This window comes from Petromyzon marinus, chromosome 3 (assembly GCF_048934315.1).
Source record: "Petromyzon marinus isolate PM22_M1 ecotype Great Lakes invasive population chromosome 3, UKy_Petmar_22M1.pri1.0, whole genome shotgun sequence".
NCBI lineage: Eukaryota > Metazoa > Chordata > Hyperoartia > Petromyzontiformes > Petromyzontidae > Petromyzon > Petromyzon marinus.
Window position 1 is genome coordinate 5,867,185 of NC_133669.1, and position 22,687 is coordinate 5,889,871.

General features: G+C 50.4%; 1 protein-coding gene across 1 annotated transcript in view; it reads right to left on the reverse strand.

The window, feature by feature from the left end:
- Positions 1 to 2,637: 2,637 nt before the first annotated feature.
- Positions 2,638 to 22,687, reverse strand: part of ABTB2 (ankyrin repeat and BTB domain containing 2) — a 104,077-nt gene continuing 84,027 nt past the window's right edge. The window contains exons 7-19 of the mRNA XM_076073101.1: positions 16,757 to 16,909; positions 16,064 to 16,229; positions 15,692 to 15,781; positions 14,964 to 15,065; positions 14,057 to 14,153; positions 11,849 to 11,984; positions 10,834 to 11,057; positions 10,268 to 10,452; positions 8,405 to 8,510; positions 7,484 to 7,586; positions 7,203 to 7,290; positions 5,900 to 5,968; positions 2,638 to 5,112 (exon numbers count right to left, since the gene is read on the reverse strand). Of these exons, the coding sequence (XP_075929216.1) occupies positions 4,981 to 5,112; positions 5,900 to 5,968; positions 7,203 to 7,290; positions 7,484 to 7,586; positions 8,405 to 8,510; positions 10,268 to 10,452; positions 10,834 to 11,057; positions 11,849 to 11,984; positions 14,057 to 14,153; positions 14,964 to 15,065; positions 15,692 to 15,781; positions 16,064 to 16,229; positions 16,757 to 16,909 (1,651 nt within the window). The 3' untranslated portion in view covers positions 2,638 to 4,980. The remainder of the gene's footprint in view (positions 5,113 to 5,899; positions 5,969 to 7,202; positions 7,291 to 7,483; positions 7,587 to 8,404; positions 8,511 to 10,267; positions 10,453 to 10,833; positions 11,058 to 11,848; positions 11,985 to 14,056; positions 14,154 to 14,963; positions 15,066 to 15,691; positions 15,782 to 16,063; positions 16,230 to 16,756; positions 16,910 to 22,687) is intronic.

Sequence of the window (22,687 nt, forward strand, 5' to 3'; positions counted from 1 at the left end):
AGAGTGGAGGCAGACTACTGTGCTGACGAGTCCGAGTAAGGACGGGACCTGTTGAGGGTTGTCTATCACTTTACCACTGCTGCTCTAAGCCGGTTACATTTGCGCACATTTATTTTCATATGCACAGCAGCTGTGCGCTTTGTACACATTTGTTGCTTGGTAAAGAGTGTGCTGGCTCAGTGCTCCGCCACAGGCATTTCACTGTTGTGTGCTTTTGTCTTTGTGCACTTTTGACAAATCATTCTCGAAGCCGCCTTTTAAACTGCCCCTTGTCATCTTTCACTTCCATCACCTAATGCGTTTAATTAGCTGCCTCATTAATTGTACTTCATGGCCGCACGCTATGAATGGTCCACATCGCGGACTGGTAACGTTAGCTGTCCATTCAGCAAGCTCTCTGTACGACTATCAATCAAGACGCGCAGCACACTTTCAAACCTTTCATTTGAAATGTTCACCACCTTACCATTTCACCGTTACTCTGACCAGCGCAGATAATTCAAACGAAGTGTTCACTTCGTCGATCGGCAGGTCGCGTGCTGTTGGGTAAAGCGTGAAGACGGACACGTCTTCCAGGTCGTCTGGCCGGCAAGGAAGAGTCGGCCAAATACATGGGCTCTGCAGAGCCCCTTCTTGGAGAGGCCCTTCCACCACCAGTTGTGTTTGACACTTGCAGGGCTGCGCCCTTACCTTTTCACTTAGCCATCCAACTCACCGAATGTCTGTTTACTCGGTGAACCTGGAATAGCTGTCCGCAGAGCAGAGCATGCACGCAATTGTGTGCAAAGGTATAATATTAACAGTGCTGCCCGTCCCAACAAAATGTCCATTTCGTTTTCCACAGCACAGACTTATCAATACATTTCAGCCGTGCATAAACCACACAATCTGTTGTCCAAGCATCAAACAAGAAGCTCCTCCATTATTTAGTCCATCATAATGATGATGATTTTCATCATCGTCGTCGGCTGTGATCCACTCACTGCTGGATGAAGTTCACCCCTCCCTCTCGACCAAGACGTCCCCATCTCTCAGGATTGTGAGATGTAAAGATCCATCCAGTAGCTGTGCTCCATCTGAAACGAGCTCGTGTGCAGGTGGACGGCCTCTCAGACACATTCCCTTTCCCCCCCCTTCTCCGTCTTGTGCAGTCCGCTTCTGAATAAATATCCACCAATCGCTCACTTGCGTCCATGCTGCTGCTGCTGCAGCATACGAGCAGCGAGGGTAGCGTGCAGTGCAGCGAGCACCCCTCCTCCTCCCCCAGCTCCCCCGCCCACCCCGCTGGACCCCACTCGCCCCGCTCTCCCTGCCCGGCCTCCCCGGCCTCCGCGGCCCAGCACCAGCGCCCGGAAGGCATCCTCGCCGGACAGCAGCGATGGCATGTGCTTGAGGAAGTATCCCTCGCAGAACACAGCCAACTGACCGGCGCCCACCTTCTGCAACCGTGACAGCATCGGCAGTAGAATCAGCGGCAGCATCAGCAGCAACATCAGTAGCAGTAGCAACAGCAGCAGCATCACTTCGCTACAACTAGCAGGATTCCATCTTGTAAGATCGGATCGTGACATAGCACTCTCCGGCAAGACGAAAGGCGGTGGTATTTGTTTTTACATTAACAGTGGCTGGTGTGTAGATGTCACAGTGATTCTGCAACATTGTTCTCCACTCCTTGAATCAATTTTTATAACCTGTAAACCGTTTTACTCGCCTCGCGAGTTCGCGTCGCTCATTTTGGTCGGAGTTTATTTGCCGCCTTGTCCTCAGGTTAAAGAGGCCCAACGCATGCTCGCCGATCAGATTCTGAGTGTGGAGCGAGCAAATCCAGATTCGTTGGTTATCGTACTTGGCGACTTTAACAAAGGTAATCTCAGCCACGAACTCCCCAAATACATACAATTCATTAAATGCCCAACCAGAGAAGGGAACACTCTGGATCACTGCTACACTACAGTCAGTAGAGCCTACCACGCCGTCCCCCGAGCAGCACTAGGACACTCTGACCATGCCATGGTCCACCTGATTCCTGCATACAGGCAGAAACTAAAACTCTGTAAACCTGCTGTGAGGACATCTAAACAGTGGACCAGTGAGGCTGTGGAAGATTTGCGGGCGTGCTTAGACTGTACTGACTGGGATATGTTCACGACTGCTACCAATAGTCTGGATGAACTCACAGAGGCTGTGACGTCCTACATCAGCTTCTGTGAGGACTGCTGTATCCCAACACGTACCAGGGTGAACTTTAACAACAATAAGCCCTGGTTCTCAGCAAAGCTCAGAAGGTTGAGGTTGGAGAAGGAGGAAGCGTTTAGGAGTGGAGATAGAGACAGATTCAAGGAGTCGAAGAACAGGTTTAGCAAAGCGGTGAGAGAGGCTAAACGACTGTACTCAGAGAGACTAAAACACCAGTTCTCTACAAACGACGCTGCTTCTGTCTGGAGAGGGCTCAGGCAGATCACCAACTACAAACCCAGAGCCCCCCACACCACTAACGACTCCCGCCTAGCCAACGACCTGAACGAGTTCTACTGTAGATTTGAAAGACAATTGGACTGTCCTGAACCACCCCTTCCAACCCAAGCGGCCCCATCCCCCACCAATACTACAGAGACGACTATCTCCTTTCAGGAGGGAGAAGTTAATAGACTTTTCAAGAGGCAGAATCCACGCAAAGCAGCCGGGCCGGACTCTGTCTCTCCAGCCACTCTCAGGCACTGCGCTGACCAGCTGTCTCCGGTGTTCACCAACATCTTTAACACCTCCCTGGAGACATGCCATGTACCAGCCTGTCTCAAGTCCTCCACCATCATCCCTGTGCCCAAAAAGCTAAGGCCAACAGGACTAAATAATTACAGACCGGTCGCCCTTACATCTGTGGTAATGAAGTCTTTTGAGCGCCTGGTCCTGGCACACCTCAAAGCCATTACAGACCCTCTCCTGGACCCCCTTCAGTTTGCCTACAGAGCCAACAGGTCTGTGGACGATGCAGTTAACATGGCCCTCCACTTCACCCTACAGCATCTGGACGCCCCAGCATCCTACGCCAGGATCCTGTTTGTGGACTTCAGCTCTGCCTTCAACACTATCATCCCTGCCCTGCTTCAGGACAAGCTCTTCCAGCTGAACGTGCCATACACCACCTGTAAATGGATCACAGACTTCCTGTCTGACAGGAAGCAGTGCGTTAAGCTGGGAACACAAGTCTCTGGCTCCAGGTCCATCAGCACCGGAACTCCTCAGGGCTGCGTCCTTTCCCCTCTGCTCTTCTCCCTGTATACCAACAGCTGCACCTCCAATCATCTGTCCGTCAAACTATTGAAGTTTGCGGATGACACCACCCTCATTGGGCTGATCTCTGGTGGGGATGAGTCTGACTATAGGTGGGAAGCTGACAATCTGGTGACCTGGTGTAGCCAGAACAACTTAGAGCTAAATGCTCTAAAGACAGTTGAGATGGTTGTGGACTTCAGGAAGAATACAGCACCACTCACCCCCATCACCCTGTTAGACTCCCCAGTAAAAATTGTAGAGTCCTTCCGCTTCCTGGGCACTATTCTCTCCCGGGACCTCAAGTGGGAATTGAACATCAGCTCCCTCACCAAGAAAGCTCAACAGAGGATGTACTTTCTACGGCAGCTGAAGAAATTCAACCTGCCAAAGACAATGATGGTGCAATTCTATACAGCGATCATTGAATCCATCCTCACCTCCTCCATAACCGTCTGGTACGCTGCTGCCACTGCCAAGGACAAGAGCAGACTGCAGCGTATCATCCACACTGCTGAGAAGGTAATTGCCTGCAATCTACCGACCCTCGAGGACCTGCACACGACAAGGTCTATGAGGCGAGCGAGGAAGATTATGGCCGATTTCTCCCACCCTGGACACTCTCTGTTTCAGCTACTCCCCTCCGGCAGAAGGCTTCGGTCCATCAGGACCAAAACCTCACGCCATAAAAACAGTTTCTTCCCATCTGCTGCTGGCCTGTTAAACAAGGCCAAGGGCTAACACTGTTTTTAACATTTGATCTACATAACGACACGTTGCTGATATTAACTATGTTTCCCTATTTGTATTTTTAAATTATATCTTAAAGCTATTTTATATTCGATATTTATTTAATTTTATATACTTCAGCCCCTTAGTGTTAGACTTTTAACCCTTATTATAGTAAGACTTGTTTAAAACTTATTTAAGATTTTAGATTCCTATATGTTGAATGTATGCACCATCCTGCCAAAGTAAATTCCGTGTCGGTGTGAACTTACATGGCGAATAAAACCCTTTCTGATTCTGATTCTGATGAGCAGCAGCAACATGAGTAGCAGCAGCATGAGCAGCAGCAGCAGCAGTATCAGCAGCAGCATCAGCAGCAGTATCAGCAGCACCATCAGCAGCAGCGGCGTTAATAATAGTATCGCACTTTCGATTATACTGCCGTTTGGGTTTTTTGTGTTTGTGCCGTACTGAGCGTCGTTGGGCACGTCGTTCGACGTTTCACCCCACGCGCTGGGAGCTTCGCCGAGAACCTTCTGTTGGAGGGACAGGAACGGACGAAGTTTCTGGGGCCCGGTGCAAAACGTCGGACCTCGTGCCGAACGGCTTCCATCGTGGCTGGTGGTGGCGATGTTTTAGTTGTTGAGCCTGATTTCATTATGTGCGGAGTGGTGGTGTTGCAGGTTAGCGCGCTGCACTACGAACCTAGTGACCCGAGTTTGACTCATGGCCAACACCAGTGACGATTATCTGAACCGGTCCTGGGCCCACCCTAGGTGGACTCAGCCTCAAAGGAGTAGTACCTAGCGCGGTGTGTAAAAACATCGCCACTGGGTAGACAAAGGCAGCCGGGCGTGGCGCTAGGCTGCCCACCCACTCTCATGTGCCGTGCCGACCTTCATAGGCGCTGGCTAACAGCACTCGCCCCAACAATCTATTACGACTACAACGGGGGATCTTCCTCCGTCTTTTTTGTTCCCGTTATGTGGTTGCGCGTGCCTTGGCGTGACGGTAAAGGCCCGCAGCGTTGCTGTAGGAGATGGCGCGGGAGCAGAGTTGCTCACAGTGGAGCTGCAGGGCGTCGAGCTGGAAGAAGCTGGCGGCCGACATGAGCTGCGACACGCGCGCAAACGGGTACACAGGCGCGGAGGTCAAGAGGTCGTCAAGATCGATGACGACAACGATGCCGTCGCCAACACTCGCTTTCTCAAATCACTTCCTCGTGGCACACGTTGTCACGATGAAAAGGCGACCAACGTACAATCGTACAAAAACAAAGATCCCCCTGTATGGTCTTTAACAGACTATTGGGCAAGTGCGGTTAAGCGAGCGCCTGTGAAAACGGGCACGGCATACGAGAGGGTGGCGTGGTGCGCACCGAGGGGAGGGCCAGGACTGGATCAGATATCCGCCACTGATGTTGGCCACGAGCAGGAAGGGAATTATCAAAATCCACTGTCTACTAGGACTTGTATGCTCCCCCTCCTTCACCAACCTGCACTGGCCAGCTGACCAGTGTGGAGAAGTATGGCCGAACAACCCCCACGTCTGACATGGCATAAGGAAGTTTTCATCTGCCAGTGGCTTGATGAAAGGTCCGTGAATTACTATTATTGTTTCATGGCATTATTTTCTAAGCCCCATCCAATCCCTTTCCAGTGGAGTTATTGGCTTAATACTCACAATTAAGAATCTAAACAGATTTCTTAAACTCGGCCATCACTACCGTATTATATTTCAACATCGGCGTTTATTATACACAACTGATAGTTGCGCATTTGTATCCTTTGTACAGCAATATTATCACAAAACTGCACGCACACACATATAATGACGTATGCACACGATGGGTGGCATGGGCCACGCTGTAAATGATCCAGTTGTGCTCTCCTTTTCTTACCTCCAAGATGTCTTCGTCTGCTATTTTGACCTCCTCCACGCCACCGTAATACACGTACCGCATTAAGAGCTGTGAAACAAAGCAGAGCGCATTGTGTAAGATTACATTTATATATTTTTATTTTTGTCTCTAGTGGAGGGTCCTTCTGCCAGCGGTGGCGCGAGCAATTGCAGGGTGGCACCGTCACCTTTGCTACCTTCTTTGGTTCTTTCGGTAAAGTCACCACGTAGAATGAGAATAAAATAATAAATTGATCAAATAAAATAACACAATAAAATTCTCACGACGTTTCGGCCACAACACAAGTGGCCTTCATCAGGTGAAGGGACGAGACTGTCTCGAGGACAGCGCGATAATTTTATTGTGTTATTTTATTTTATCAATTTATTATTTTATTCTTATTCTGCGTGACTTTACCGAAAGAACCAAAGAAGATGAATCCTTGCAGTCACGAAAGCTTTAAATCGAAACTTTGCTACCTTGTTCACTTTAATAGCGCTATCGTGAATGCGCGACTCACATATTTTGCTTAGCCCTTTTTCATTTATTAGGATTTACCCTGTGAGCCATTCGGCTCTTGATTTGGGTTCAACCGCAACAAACAATAAAATTCGTTGTACACAAATCTAAACATCACCACGTCACGTAAACAATAAAATCCTACAGAAAAAGCACAACCCGTCCATGCTGCGTACAAAAAGTGCAAAAAATTCCATTTCGATGTTTGATCCCAATAACAATCATAATACAATAAAGATAAAAAAATTAAGTATAAATCTATACTACATAAAAAAATCGGGCCAAACCAAGCCCGTCTAAAACTTACTAAAACAATGCTATATAAACAACCTAACAGTTTTCCCAACAAATGTGATTAAAAGTTTACAATAGCAAAACACACAACACACATCACTAAACCTAGCGTCCTTCGCTAGCTGCATAAGTCAATCCATAACAGCCAGATTAACAATAGCAGTAGCAGCGCACTATAATCAAAATACATGATAATTTAATACATCGGTCAACTATAACTATATTTTTGATTTCAGGCCATCGGATAGCAGTGGCAGTTATGGTTGTACGACTCCTCTCGAGCATTTTGGAGTGATTGTCTTGTTGGTAACGATCCAAGCTGTGTATGCACATACGGCAGTCCAGGTTTGGCCCGCAGAGTCCAAACGGTTCCATAAAAATCTGTCCCGGTGTCCTGAAGCTTTTCGTGAAATCCCAGACTTTGTACCCTCAATGCATACATACTTGTACAATTACATGCGCACATAACAACACGTGACTGCTGACCCACCTCGAGGATGTGGTATTTAATTTCCCCGATCTCAATGCTCCGACACTGATCCACAGAAGAGCCCCCGCCGGTCAACAGAGCCTTGAATCTGTACGACAGACGCGGCACGAGGTTGTGGGTATGAAATGTGCAGCACGTCGCTTTTATTTTTTGTTTACTGTCTCATCGTGAGAAAAGTCAGGCACAGCAGTTCGCAGGTGCCTGGCCTCCCAGGCAGAATGAACGCGAGGTGCACGACTGGGCGGGCGTTGCGCGACCTCGTGCAGAGGCGGGTGTCTTACCGTGGCGAGGCGGTCACAAGCAGCACCTTGTGGGCGTAGAGAGGGCGGCCCTCGGCTATGAACGTCACGTCCGACATCTCCCGATTGTTGACGAAGTGCGGGTCTGCGAGCGCCCACGGGTTGCGGCGGGAGAGTGGGTGTCGGTTAAGTGGCGTCAGCCGAACCGCGAAGATTCCGACACCGATGTGGGCTCCGGCCAGCAGATGGCAGTGTTGAGCATTGCCCCCCCCCCCCTCCCCCTGCCTCGTCCACGTGGTGGATTTTCTCCGGGCTCTCTGGGTTTTTTTTTTGGGCTCCGACGCGAGGGCCAAACAAATCAACTGACGGAAACGGCCCAAACATCACCAATGCAGGGCCCTCTTTTGAGAATGAGTCTTGATAATCAGTGAGGCTTTACCCAGATTAAGTAAGCGACATTAATTTACACACACGAGCAACGTCCAATAAACAACAAGCGCCAATGCTTCGTCGTGAGAATGAGTAGCCCCCGCTCGTTTCAGTCTTTGTGAACTAAAAGTACCGGTATCCCCAAGACTCTCTGCATTCAAATTCAGTTGCGTATGAGTTTGTACATCTCGAGATTATTTATCAGTGGACCGGAATATCGCAACGGTTTATACAGAATGAGTGGTGTACAAAACTTTGAACCCGACGTCATAGGTGACAAAAATAGCGAGGTGTCCTTGTAGCAGTCTCACGTTCTAGGACTGGGCTCCAGAAAGTAAAACCGCACCAGGTGCTCATTCACGGCTGAGACGACCTCGGGGAAGCTCAGGACTGGTTCAGATTATAATCGTCACCGGTGTTGGCCATGAACGGTGAATCGAATCCGGGTCGCCGGGTCAGTAGGGCAGCGCGCTAACAGCTATACCATACCGCGAAAGAAGTTCAACGCACACACGTACACGCACGCGTACGTACCGAGCCGAGCCCCCAACGGGGTGTGGTCCTCGGGGATCTTGGGCACAGGCTGCGGTCCGTAGCACTGGCTGAGGATGTCGGCGACTCTCTGTGTGATCGCCTCGTTCTGGTGGTTTACACACACGCGTGCGCGCACACAACGGGCAGGCGCAAAAGCCACGCAGAAAAATTAGCACACGCGTTTTTACGAGCGCAGAAATTATCATAACCGCGCCAGGTGAGAGGCAGCCTCCGGCCTGTGCCTGGCAGGCGACCCCATGCCACACGGCAACCCCCATGCCACACGGCAACCCCCATGCCACACGGCCACGCGAGGCCTACCACTTCGAAACGGCGTGCAAACGATATTTAACCATCGCTGCGAGCGCCTTTAGCTGGAGGAACTGGGTTACTGAGAGGGGGGGGTGGGGAATAATTTTGACTGGGTAATGACGTGTTGCTAATTTCCACGTCGCGCTCAGTCACTTATGTCACTGCATTGCCAGAAGTGACTGAGGTAAGTGTGTGTGTGTGTGAATTCACGTGTGGCCTTGCCAAAGGTATTTGAAAGTTCTATTCAGCCCTAAGTAGGGAACAGGTTACGCACCCCCTGTTGTACACAAACAAGTTCATTCATAAACATACGTGTGTGCTGTGAAGTACACCATAAGAACACTCCATGGTAATTACAATTGGCATCACAGTCTGCACTGATGTGAAACTGGGTTGCATGCTTATCGTGTGTTACTTTAGCGTTCCTTAAGCAAGCAACTTTATACAATGCATAACACTCAATTGTGACACAACCTCTCGCAGATTCTTGGGCAAAGTGAAATAAGGACAGTCTTCACAAACGATTGTGCCGAAAATTAGCATACTCCGGTTAACAAACCCAGGTTAACAACAACAATTACTGCCATGCACCACTGCGTGGTGGTGATGTCACCACGATGCTTGTTCCAGGCTATGTTCACTTTGAGGCCTCATCAAATGGAAGGTTCGCTGGCAGCGGATCACAGGACAGACCCATGTGTTATGCATTAACTGATATAAATGACTGGCAGATGCACCACCTGTGCTCCCCACTGCGCCAACTTGCCGTGTTTTAGGCCGCCCGACACTCTGCATCATTCCTCCACCCTCGTTTAATGCTGGGGAGCTGCGCCCTCAAACTGCCCAGCAGCATCTTTTTACGAGCCTCCTCTACAGAAGGTTCCAGTTGTCGATAAGTCCAATCACTCCTCCACCTTCCTTTAATGCTTGGGAGCTGCGCCCTCAAACTGCCCAGCAGCATATTTTTACGAGCCTCCTCAACAGGAGGTTCCAGTTGTCGGTAAGTCCAATCAGCTCCAAATCCGCCCGTACCACATCAGCCCATCGCATCTCAAGCCATTGCCGCGGCCATTTTTAGGCCCCTCCGGCTCACAACCGCCCAACCTCCCACAAAGTCTCGCCGGGTCACCCCCTTTGCAGATGAGGCCCAGTCCCGTTCTCTTGAGCTCTCAACCGGTAAAACGAAATATTACCCTGAACTTGAAACCTCACCGCGGCCAGCCACAAATCATCATCACACGGTCACTTATATGCAGGGTGCTTCAAAAAAACGGTGAACGCTTCAGAGAATTTGCAACAATACCACAAGAAATGTGGCCTCCCGGCTCTGGAGACCACCTGGGGACAATTCCAGGCACGAGCTGACAACGATGGCGAACAAGTGGGAGACTCTTCGACTTTTTCAAGCGATCAACATTACATTTGCCATCGTGTTACGGTGTAGTATCCGTTCATTTCCCATTGAAGCACCCTGTACACACACACACACACACGAGCGCGTTGGTGGACTGAGGTTAACCGACGGCCCCCCCCCCCCCCCAAGCCCATTACCTGCTGGCCTCGCAGCATGTCGAAGAGCAGGGGCAGCCCGCGTGCCAGCATGAGCTCCGTGAAGTGGACGCCGCCGGCGCGCACGCTCGCAAACTCGTCGAGCAGCGCCACCGTCGCCGCCGAGCGCGACTGCACGCACGACGTGTGCAGCGACTCCAGCCACACGTGCAGCGTCCACGGCACGTCTGCACACGTGGCACCCGGCGGCACGGAGACACCCCGCACACGCCACGGAATGAAACGGCGCGCACAAGATCCACCCCCCCCGCCCCCCCCCCCCGCCCCCCCCGTAAGGCCTCAACGGACACTTGGGGCAAGCGGCACCGTTAGTGAGCATAGACAAAGATCCCCCGTGTAGCCTTAACAGAACGTTGGGGCAAGTGCTGTTAGCGAGCACCAATGAAGGCCGGCACGGTGCGCGAGGGGGGGGGGTGGGTGGACAACACCACGTCCGACCGCCTCTGTCTCCCCAGTGGCGATGTTCACACACCGCTAGTGAGCACGCACACACACAGTCACAGACACACCAGGCACCGGGCCGCCACAGCTACGAGGATGATCCTTACCCTTGCCGCGCAGCTCCATGGTGACGTCCAGGTGTCCATGCTCGGCGCTGTGGTACATGGCCTCCTGCAGGGCCCTGACCCTCACCCGTCCGCCCTGACCCTCCGCCGAGACCCCCACGCCAAAACCCCCGGGGCCGCCCACGCCCTCGGCGAGGATCTCCTCCAGCGACAGCACGTCCTCCTGCTTCTTCTCGGGCTGAGACAGCAGCTTGCGCAGGACGTTCCTGAAATGGCAGCCGGTGGCGGCATCGGCCACGGTCGGCCGGCCGCACGTTCGACGTCGTGTTCAATTGGCTGTTTTAAACGTACACGGCGTGTGTTGTACATGTCGTGCGCGCGTGTGCTGAGGTTTGCACAGCAGAAAGAGTTTCATCGCAGCACCAGAGTTGTTCTTTACATTCTGACCTTGGGATGCCTTTCACAAGCGGCCATTGTTATAGGCCAAAAGCTGGAATGTATGAGAATGGTTCTCAGGCTTGTGTTATTTCTCAAGAAAAAACACATTTATTGAAGTGACACTTTGCACCTGTGAGTGCAGAAACGCTCTGTGTTCTCAGACAACTTAATATTAATTATTCGAACAAAATACACCCATACATGGTTGCTCTGGATGCACCATATTTGGAAGTTCCAGTCGAAAATACTTAGAAGCCATTCAGATTTCGCCTTTGGTCTTCCAATTCAATTTGCATCGGCCTCACCCAGTCGTAGGACATGACCGTACAAAGACATTCTTGTTCATAAGCAAACTCACTAACTCAACTCATGCTCAATGAGTGCGGAACAGTAGCACGGGGGCGTGTTACTGCAGAGCAGTGGCACGGGGGCGTGTTACTGCAGAATGACGCGTGAGAATTTGATGCCGACCAACGCGCAGTACGATCTAAAAACACATCGGGAGCAGCTATTCAAAACAACCGCGAAAACGTACGCAGTCCGGAGTGCTGCAGTGGAGCTCGCGGTCTCGCCTACATTTAGCGCATGGCCTCCTGCCCTCACTCGCGCCCAGTCTCACCTGTGCCCATGTGACGCTGCCTGGCTGAAGGAGTTCATGTCCCCTGGAGTGGCGGCAGCGATGCCGTTGCGTTGTACCGTACTCACGAGCGCGTTGGCTCCCTTCGCCAGCAGGAGGCTCACCAGCTCGTAATTACCTGGCGACGTACAAAGAAAGACAAACATCCCCCCCCCCCGTGTAGCCTTAACAAGCGCTATACTCTTTGGTTCTATTGGGTAAAGTCACGTAGGTGAAAATAAAATAACAATTTATTTTCACCTACGTGACTTTACCCAATATGGATCCTAGCAGTCACGGAAGCTTTAAATCTAGAATTAACAAGCGCTGTTAGCGAGCACCTATGAAGGTCGTGACGGTACATGAGGGGGGGTGGGTGGCCAACACCAGGCCCGACCGCCTTTCTCTCCCCAGTGGCGATGTTTTTACACAACGCACCAGGTGCTCATTCGACGCTGAGTCCACCTAGGGGAGGCCCAGGACTGGTTCAAGTAATGGTCACCGGTGTTGGCCGTGAGCGGGAATCGAACTTGGGACGCCGGGTTCGTAGCGCAGCACGCTAACCCCGCCACTACTGCTCCTCCAAAACATACATACACACACACATTTCACACACACACACACACACATTTCACACACACATTTCACATACACACACATTTGACATACACACATTTCACATACACACACATTTCACATACATACATTTCACATACACACACACACATTTCAAATACACACATTTCACATACACACACACATTTCACATATTTTCCATTGCCAACCCGGGAGGCACCGGGTTCGTAGCTCAGCGTGCTAACCGCTGCACCACCGCTCCCCGTACACACACAGACACGCGCGCTTCGCATCACGGCTCAAAACAAAAACAAAAAATCCTGCGCACGTTGCCAACTCTAATAAAGCCACGGCGGCGTATCTCTGCGCGGCTACGCACCTTTGTTTCAAGCGCAATCAAGCAACCGCTATGTTGTGGTCGATGAGATAAACTGGACGAACTTGCTCGGTTCGTGATAAAAACATCCAAGAACTCACAGGAAGATTATGACAATGATTGATCCACAGGAATACCACAAGGCATGCGTGTGTGTGTGTGTACTGGGAACCAGGGAACAGAAGAAAACCCAACCACTCACGAAAGGACTCGCCCAGGCACGTTTGCAGATGTTGAGCAGATAGCGACGTCGTCACTGGGACGTGGAAGCAAAATCCCCGCAAAGTCAAAGCAAGTGCCGATGTTGGGCCCCAGATGTATTTGAGCTCTCACGCGTCTCTTGCGGCGGCTTGACGTGCGTGCAGGCGAGGGAGTGCGGGCGAGCGTGTGCACGTGTCGAGAGAGAGAGACGCGAAGCAGTCGTTCGCCAATCCCAGCTCTACAATCGCTAGCAGCCAGAGCTGCATTCTTGGCCAGAGTGCACGATACCCCATGTCCATATCTGCTATCCAGCCGGATTGTCTAGGTGTACGTCCATGACAGACGCGGGCACAACGTACGTAGCCAATCGTACTAATCGGAGGTGCGGGGAAGCACAACAAACTAAACGCAAAAAGCGGTACTTAATAAATGAGTTTTTCATCTCGCGCGTACACGTGTAGATGACGCACGCGTACGCGCGAGTGCAAAACGCAAAGGGCGCGCGCTCGAGAGATGAGCGGACGAGCTCATCTCTCGTTGTTATTCTGTCTCTCACTGTTCAAATAAACCTACCATTAAAATTAAAGACTGATCATTTCTTTGTCAGTGGGCAAACGTACAAAATCAGCAGGGGATCAAATACTTTTTTTCCCACACTGTGTACATTCATTGAGCCCATGTGAGAGAGGCAGCCAAGGGTATGCGCCGCCGTGAGAGGTGCGCGGATGAGAAAGGTGTTCACATGGATGATGGTGCGCGTGCGTGGGAGGCGCGTGTGCAGGTCGACTCGGCCTCGAATAAGTTCCACGTGCTGTGTGCGCGTGTGTGTGTAAACATCGGCACGAGCGAGACAAAGGCGGCCGGGCGTGGTGCTGGCCACCCACCCCCCCTCGTGTGCCTTGCCGGGCTTCATAGGTGCACGCCAACAGCACTTGCCCCAACAGACTGTTGCAGGCCACGCGTGTAGGGTAACTGTCTTTGCGTGTCGAGAGAGCGAGCGTGTCACAGGTGGACGTGCACACGGGCGAGGCTCGCGCTCGCTCGCTCGCTCCACCGACCTGCGGCCGACGCAAGCTGCAGGGGCGTCTCGGCGTAGTTGGGATCGTCCGTGTCCTTGAGTGACCCCTCCACGTTGGCACCGGCCTCCAGCAGCAGCTACCGCAGCACAAAACGTAGCGGTGATTAATTACAAGCGTTGCCCATAGGCTGCCCATGAAGCGAACCCAACTTTTGTTGGCCGCGGAAGAGACGATGGGCTGAGGTGCTCGCCCCCGACTGGGATACGTATGTATGTTTGCATGCTGAACTTCTTTCGCACCGTATGCAGGCAACCATGGTAATCGGAGGTGCAGGGGAAGAACAACAAACTAAACACAAAGAGCTGCTCTGAAGAAACGAGTTTTCAATTTAGATTTAAAAGTGCCTTGCTCCAGTGGCTTCCGTATAGCAGAAGGAAGAATGTTCCGGACGGCTGCAGCAGCGCATCTGAAAGCGCGCGATGCGGTGACCGTCTTTGAGATGACGGTTAGCCAAAAGCCGCTGCGAGAGTGACCGGAGTTTGCGTGATGGTTTATGCCCCTTGACTCAGAATCAAAATATTTATTTATACTGGAGGAATCTGATGAGCTATGAAGCTCTTTTTTTTTACAGATGTCCAGTAGGGGCGGGTAAGCATGTTATAACAACAATACGAAAACATGACAGTGGTGTAAAGTTCAAGAAAGGTAAATAAATCACCCAAACACATACAAATAAAATTAAACCATCCCCATTGTGCAAGGCAAAGCCCACTGAGGTATTCACTTATTTTTCAGAAGCGACCTGGCCACAAATGATATCTCAACAAAGTGGCCCATCATTTGGAGATTCAAAGCATCCTTAGCGGTTGCAACTCAATCAGCGGTGTCGCCTGGCACAAACGTTTACTTGACGCCGGCCGGTCGGCCACGTGACCCCTCATGTTACCTGGGCTATGGAGAGGTGCCCGTACAGGGTGGCGAATGACAACGCCGTCCAGTGCCTCGTGCCCGGGTGCACGGACGGGAGCACGTGGGGGTCTCCCGGCACCTGAGATGTGAACACAAACACGCAATTAAAAACCATCAAACAATTTCTTTTTTTTATTTTACCAGGTAGCAAGACCCCGGCTGAGCTACATAGCTCTTTTTCAGAGGCGACCTGACCACGTGTGATGGCTCAACGAAGTGGCTTATCACGTGGAAATTTGCAGCAGCCAAATATCTGTGAACGCGCATTGATGCTAAATGTGGACGGAAAAACCAGAGGACCCGGAGAAAAATCCCCGCAACCATGGGGAGAACGACACGCAAACTCCGAATATACAGCTGGGCGTCAGGGTCTGGATCGTAGCCACGACCTCCTGCAGACCAGGCGGTGGCGGTGCATTCGCCGCTTTGTCGCCGATGCCCACGGCTTCGAATTGGGCGGCCGCCCTGGTCAATGCTGCGGTGAGCAGTGACCAGACAAGAGCCACGCGTCGTCCGCTTCACAGTGGGCGTCAAGAGATCCCGTGACGTCATCCGTAAGGGTGGCAGGCCGTAGTGTGAGGCGTCAGGGTCCAAATTTGTGACTTGTGCAGTGTGCTGCGTGGGTGGGGCTTGGTCTGCACAGTGTACGCAGTGTGTGCAGCGTGTGTACGGTGTGTACAATGTGCGCGCTGTGCGAGCAAGCACCTCCATGTCCAGCCTCGCGCCGGCGTCGATGAGCATCTGCACCATGGCCTCGTCCCCGCATGCGCAGGCGTACATCAGCGGGGTCATGCCCTTCACAAAGACGAACACACACGCGGACGCACTAGAGATGTAAAACGACACGTCGACTCGTCAATTAAAATCGATTCGTTCGCCCGCATGAAAAACAAAAAATTGTGTCTGTTGGAATCGAATACCGCACGCTAAATAGCTCTAATCTCAGCTGTGTGTCCCGGGCTGCCCAACACCAGTCTCAACATTCATTGCAGAGATAACGAGGTGAGCGTGCGTTCAGGGCGCTCCATTTAGAGCACCCATCTCCTCCCTCTGTTCCCCTTGGCCGCAACGAGCTACCTGGTCATTGAGCGTGTCGACCCCGGCGGGTCCCAGCAGGGCGATGGCCTGCTTCACCAGGTCCGTGCGGCCGCAGTTGAGCATCCGGAACGCGAGGTCCTGCAGGAAGCGGCCCTCGGCCGCCCGGGCGTCGAGACGGCGCCAGGCGCAGAAGCAGTCGTCCGTCCTGCGTTGACGCACGCACGCACAGGGAGGTGCGCGTGCAAGCAGCAATGTGCGCACACCACAGACACACACGGACACCTCCGATTAGCGCGGTTGGCTACGAACGGTGCGAAAGAAGTATGAACAATAAGAATATATATTTTACCCTTTCTGGCAATAAAACAGGTGTTAAGATGTTCAAACACCAAACAGATACCTTTTGCAAGGAATCCTATCTGCATTAACCACACACAGTACTTGTGGTGAACATGCAAGCAAAACATGCTCTGATAATATTGTTACGTGGGCATTGCCCTTGAAGCTGATTGGCCGACACCAGAGACAGCAGCCTTCTTTATGGCCTAGTCTCACCACCATTGTCAGACCGGAGAACGGCAAAAGGTGAACAGTACAAGGCCAATGCACGTGACAAAGCAAATTATAGCTCGGGTGGCGGGGGGGGTTAGCTACATCATGGGACCTTTTTATGCCAGTCTCAAAGTACGAAGAATAAGAGCAGGTATATTGTCAGAGTTTAACCGCGCGTACTTGAGCAGGCGCGGCTCGCAGTCGACGCCGGGCAGGAAGAGTCGCGCTGCCTGCCGCACGTCGTCGCTGTCCACCGTGAGGCCTCGCCGGTGCCCCGCGTGGGCCATCGCCACGCGCATCCACTCCATCAGCGGGGGCCGCAGCACGAACGGCCTGGGGACACGCGCGGCGGCCGTCAGGAAAAAAAAACCTCGCGTCACCCGCCGACATTAAAAAAAAAAATTCTTCTCGCCTGTCATATTGTGTCGATTTGTATCGAGCGGCCCCAATTCAGAGGGGCCGCTCGACAAGCAATTATGGAATTTGTACGCGAGGTGAGTGGGGTTGGTATTATTATTATTATTATTCAAAGTGATGGTGGAGTTATGGTGACAGGAGAACACGCGGGAGTGGATAAGGAGGGGTTGGGGTAGGAGGAGTGATAGGGGTTGGGGTTGTGATAGGGGTTGGGGTAGTGATCGGGGTAGTGATAGGGGTTGGAGTAGTGATAGGGGTTGGGGTAGTGATAGGGGTTGGGGTAGTGATCGGGGTAGTGATAGGGGTTGGGGTAGTGATAGGGGTTGGGGTAGTGATAGGGGTTGGGGTAGTGATAGGGGTTGGGGTTGTGATAGGGGTTGGGGTTGTGATAGGGGTTGGGGTAGTGATCGTGATCGGGGTAGTGATAGGGGTTAGGGTAGGCCTGGTCTTAGCTGGGGGGCAGGGAGTAGCGGTAGCAGGATGGATTTAGGAACTATCGTTGACGAATGTGGCGAGGTTAATTGGACCTGCCAGTAGAGGTCCCCCTCTCAGCCATCAGCGCCTGATATTGTCCACCAACCGTGCTGTTTGCTAAACTATAACTCAAACGTATCATGAGCATCGTCGTGGAGAATTAAAATAACAAAGTAAATAAGCACACGATATATCTCCACACATTCCGTCTCTCGATGTAAACAAAACGAAAGCATTTCTTACACACTCCCATCAGCCGCTCGGCCTTCTGGGAGTCCATTTCAGCAACATCGTGTCAAGACAAGCAAACTCTGGACCGGTTCATATTCGTTGGGTCTTTCGGTAAAGTCACGTAGATAGAACAATACAATTATAAAAATAAGAATGAAAGGAAAGTGAATATTTTTTTTAATTCACTTTATTTTCATTTTCATTATTTAATAAATGTTTAATTATGAAATTGTATTCCTTTTTAATTCAATCTATTTTCATTTTTATTATTTTATTGTTCTATCTGCGTGACTTTACCGAAAGACCCAAAGAATATGAATTCCTGCAGTCACGAAAGCTTTAAGTCAAGATCAGGACCGGTTATTTCATATATAGTGTCTCATCAGCAGATTCAGGCTTGTTGAATCAATCACCGTTAATCGGGCTGGCTCTGACTAGAATAGTTTCCTTTCAGGAATTGTATTATCCATGTTATCACTGTAGTTATGACCACGAACACAATCAGCATTATCACTGCAGTATCAGGGCTATCAGGCACCGTCGTTAACAACGCTCGACTCCTACCGCACAAAATCGCGAGTAAAAATCTGGGCCAGGGTGTCACCCAGCTTGTCAATCCTTCTGGGGTGGATAAAACAAATGCTAGTTCGTCAGAGGTCAAACGTGGTCGTTCTGTGGTAAAACTGGGCCCCTTGCTATCGCAATGTCGTATTTTTCACCACTGCTTCCGGACACCACTGGCTCGTAAAAGAGCCGAGAGACCGTGCCAATCAACGTTATCATTCATGCACTCATTGTTGATTTCAATAACGTATCTACTGCTGGATGAGGGCCTTATTCTTATTGTTTCGGTCATGAAGGTGTTTCGACCATACTTCACCAAGCTGGTCAGTGCGGGGCAGGACTCAGATATCATTTGCCACTGATGTTGGCCATGACCAGAAATTTGATTCCCCAGATCGCAGTGTTCAGAGTGCGGCGCGCTAACCACTGTGCCACCGCTAGGATTTGTGCGCATTTTGGTAAATCCGGACATAATATAAACAGAACTAAAGCCGAACGGAGAATATTTATTTTACAATGTGCCGCATGTTTGGTCGGATGAATTTACGTGCGTCTCTCTGTGCATAAAGCTCCGTGTCATCCCATAACCCATAACCCCCGGGTCTGTCCCGTGACCTCCTACCAGGCAAGCCTTCAACGCTTCACGGTGAAACCCTCAAAGTGCATCGAGCGCGACGCAAGCACTGTGGTGACATCACCGCCGCTCAGTGGACGAATGGCGGCTGCTGTTGTTGCTTCGGCACTGTGAAGGATTACAACGCAACGCGAAAACAAGAGGCGATTTCTCGACGGCGACATGTGCGGCCGGTGACCGCAGGATCGGTCCTCCCTGTCGCAGAAGCTCGGCAACCCCGCGGCTCTTCAAGCGGCCGCTTCGTGACGTCGGGCACGCGCATTGGCGGCCCTCCCAAGTATTGAGTCGTTTTTGCCGAATTCGATTAAAAAAAAAATCGCTCTTCTTGTTACTTTTGATTGCCGCCCGCTGTCCCATCGTGTCTCGCACGTCACGTCCACACGTGCGCGTGACGATGCGCGTTGCGTCTGTCTTCAACCGTGCGTGCGCGCGCATCTCGGCCCCGTGGCCCGTGAGAACTTTTAAAGTGCTCGCATCCATTGGGCAAGATGTGGTTACAGAAAAATTAAAATGAAATGGAAATAGGAAAATAAACACAAGGTCTTAATGATTTACTGGAGGAGAAGAGGGTGGGGGTGCTATGGGGGGGGGGGAGGCTTGGTGTGGGGGGGGTAAGCACAAGAAGCTCCTTGCCTTTAATAAGGCTGCCGTGTTTATGTAAGGGTGCGTACATCACAGCGGACGTCTTCGGTAATAAAGATAAACAGAGCCGGGAGGGCCTCATTATCATCGCTTATCTCTTCCTCCCATCCCATTCACTGCGCGGCTCCGGTTTCTCACAGCGCAGGCAGCAGCTTCTAGCGGCAGCACCGCTGCCCACCACCGCCCTCGTGTCACCGCTGCTTGCTACTACTGCTACTAGTTTATTCAAAATGCATTCTCGACCATACATGCACAGCCCCTTCGGCGAATCCGCTGCCTGGATGAGCACGGACCCCAGCCCCAACTCACGAACGCGTCCCGAGTCAGTGCGCAGGTGTTTGTGAAGTTTGTGAGATAGGGGAGCGTAGACGCGTGCGGCACAACCATGGACTTTGCCGCTCCTCCGCTCTCTGCTGGCTGACCAGCTCGTGACCCAGAAGCCCCTCGGCCGGTGATGGTTCGGCGTTTAAGAGGAGTTGGACTCTTCGCTGTCGATTGGGAAGGCGTGGGCGAGGAAGAGCGTCGATGCCAGAGGACAGCCACTTACTTTGCTTTCCACAAATGATATTTTAGCCTTGATGGAAATGCTTGTTTTTTTTTGTCCGTTTGTTCAATTTCTGTCGTACGTGTGTATGCTGAACTTCTTTCGCAACGTGCGTCGCCAACCGTGCGGGGGGTGAGGGGGTAAGAACCAAACTCAATGTTTGTTACACATTAATCCTTGATCAAAATATTGTAACACCCTAAATATATTGTATACAATACAATGTTGTATATTGTATACAATACAATATACAATATTGTACAATACAATGTTGTACATTGTACAATATTGTGTGTATTGTACAATACACACAATATTGTACAATATACAATATTGTGTGTATTGTGCAATGCACAATATTATGTGTATTGTACAATACACACACTATTGTACAATACACACAATATTGTACACTACACACAATATTGCACAATACACAATATTGTGTACACTATTGCATATTATTGTGTGTATTGTACAATACACACAATATTGTACAATATTGTGTGTATTGTACAATATTACACAATATATTGTACAATATTGTACAATATATTGTGTATCGGTTTCTTTTGTTGTTGTTTAAGGATTAGGGATACAATACAACGTTGTGCATCGTGCACAACATTGTGCTGTGCATTGTACACAACATTGTACTGTATCCTTAAACAACAACAAAATAAACGTCTCGACGTTCCCCGTGTAGCGACGTCGTCGCTTCACGCTCCTCCGTGGCTCTCAATCCTCTCGTGCGTGGACGGAGGACACCGACTGGGGGGCTGGAGGGCACTTGGGGGATGCTCCTCTCCCACCCCATGCCCCCCAGGGATTAACTCCCCCCCCACACACACTTTTCCGAGAGCTTTTACTGCCCTCGTGAACCTGATGGGCCATTTCCTGCATTACGGTAATTGTCAATGTTTACGCTTTGTTAATGCGCGAGATTTCCTGCTAAAATCCTGCCCCCCACCCCACCCCGGGCGGACTCCCACCGTGTCACGAGCCCAGCCCAGACACCAACACCAACAACAACGACGTCGACAACGACGTTGACAACGACGTCGACCCTCTGTCACCGTTCTTTGGGACCGCTCGCAAGCGTCGACCGAAGCACGCCGGCGAAATTTCAGTACGTCGAACAACAACAACAACATCAACGACAACAACATCAACAAACATCAACGACAACAACATCAACAAACATCAACAGCAAACCACATCAACGACAACAACATCAACAACAAACAACATCAACGACAACAACATTAGCAACATCAACAACAACATCAACAAACAACATCAACAACAAACATCAACATACATCAACGACAACAACATTAGCAACAACAACAACATCAACAACAAACATCAACATACATCAACGACAACAACATTAGCAACATCAACAACAATATCAACAAACAACATCAACAACAAACATCAACATACATCAACGACAACAACATCAACAATAAACATCAACAACAATATCAACAAACAACATCAACAACAAACATCAACATACATCAACGACAACAACATTAGCAACATCAACAACAATATCAACAAACAACATCAACAACAAACATCAACATACATCAACGACAACAACATTAGCAACATCAACAACAACATCAACAAACAACATCAACAACAACATCAACAACAAACATCAACATACATCAACGACAACAACATCAACAATAAACATCAACAACAACATCAACAAACAACATCAACAACAAACATCAACAACATCAACGACAACAACATTAGCAACATCAACAACAACATCAACAAACAACATCAACAACAAACATCAACAAACATCAACGACAACAACATTAGCAACATCAACAACAATATCAACAACATCAACAACAAACATCAACATACATCAACGACAACAACATTAGCAACATCAACAACAACATCAACAAACAACATCAACAACAACATCAGCAACAACATCAACAACAAACATCAACATACATCAACGACAACATCAACAATAAACATCAACAACAACATCAACAACAAACATCAACAACAACATCAACAACAACATCAACAACAACATCAACAAACAACATCAACAACAAACATCAACAACAAACATCAACAACATCAACGACAACAACATTAGCAACATCAACAACATCAACGACAACGCGTCTCGACGTTGCGCCCCCCCCCCCCCCCCCGATTGTCTTCGAATTCGGAGCGTGGCGCGCTAACCAACTCGTCGTCACTGCGTGGCCGGCTCACACACACACACCACACACACACTACACACTGTTCACACACACACCACACACACCACCACACACACACACCACACACACACACACACCACACACACACTGGTCACACACACACTACACACTGTTCACACACACAAACACCACACACACACACACCACACACACACACCACACACACCACACACATACCACACACACGCACTGGTCACGCACACACTGGTCACGCACACACACTAGTCACACACACACACACACTAGTCACACACACACACTGGTCACACACACACTGGTCACGCACACACACACCACACACACACACTAGTCTCACACACACACTAGTC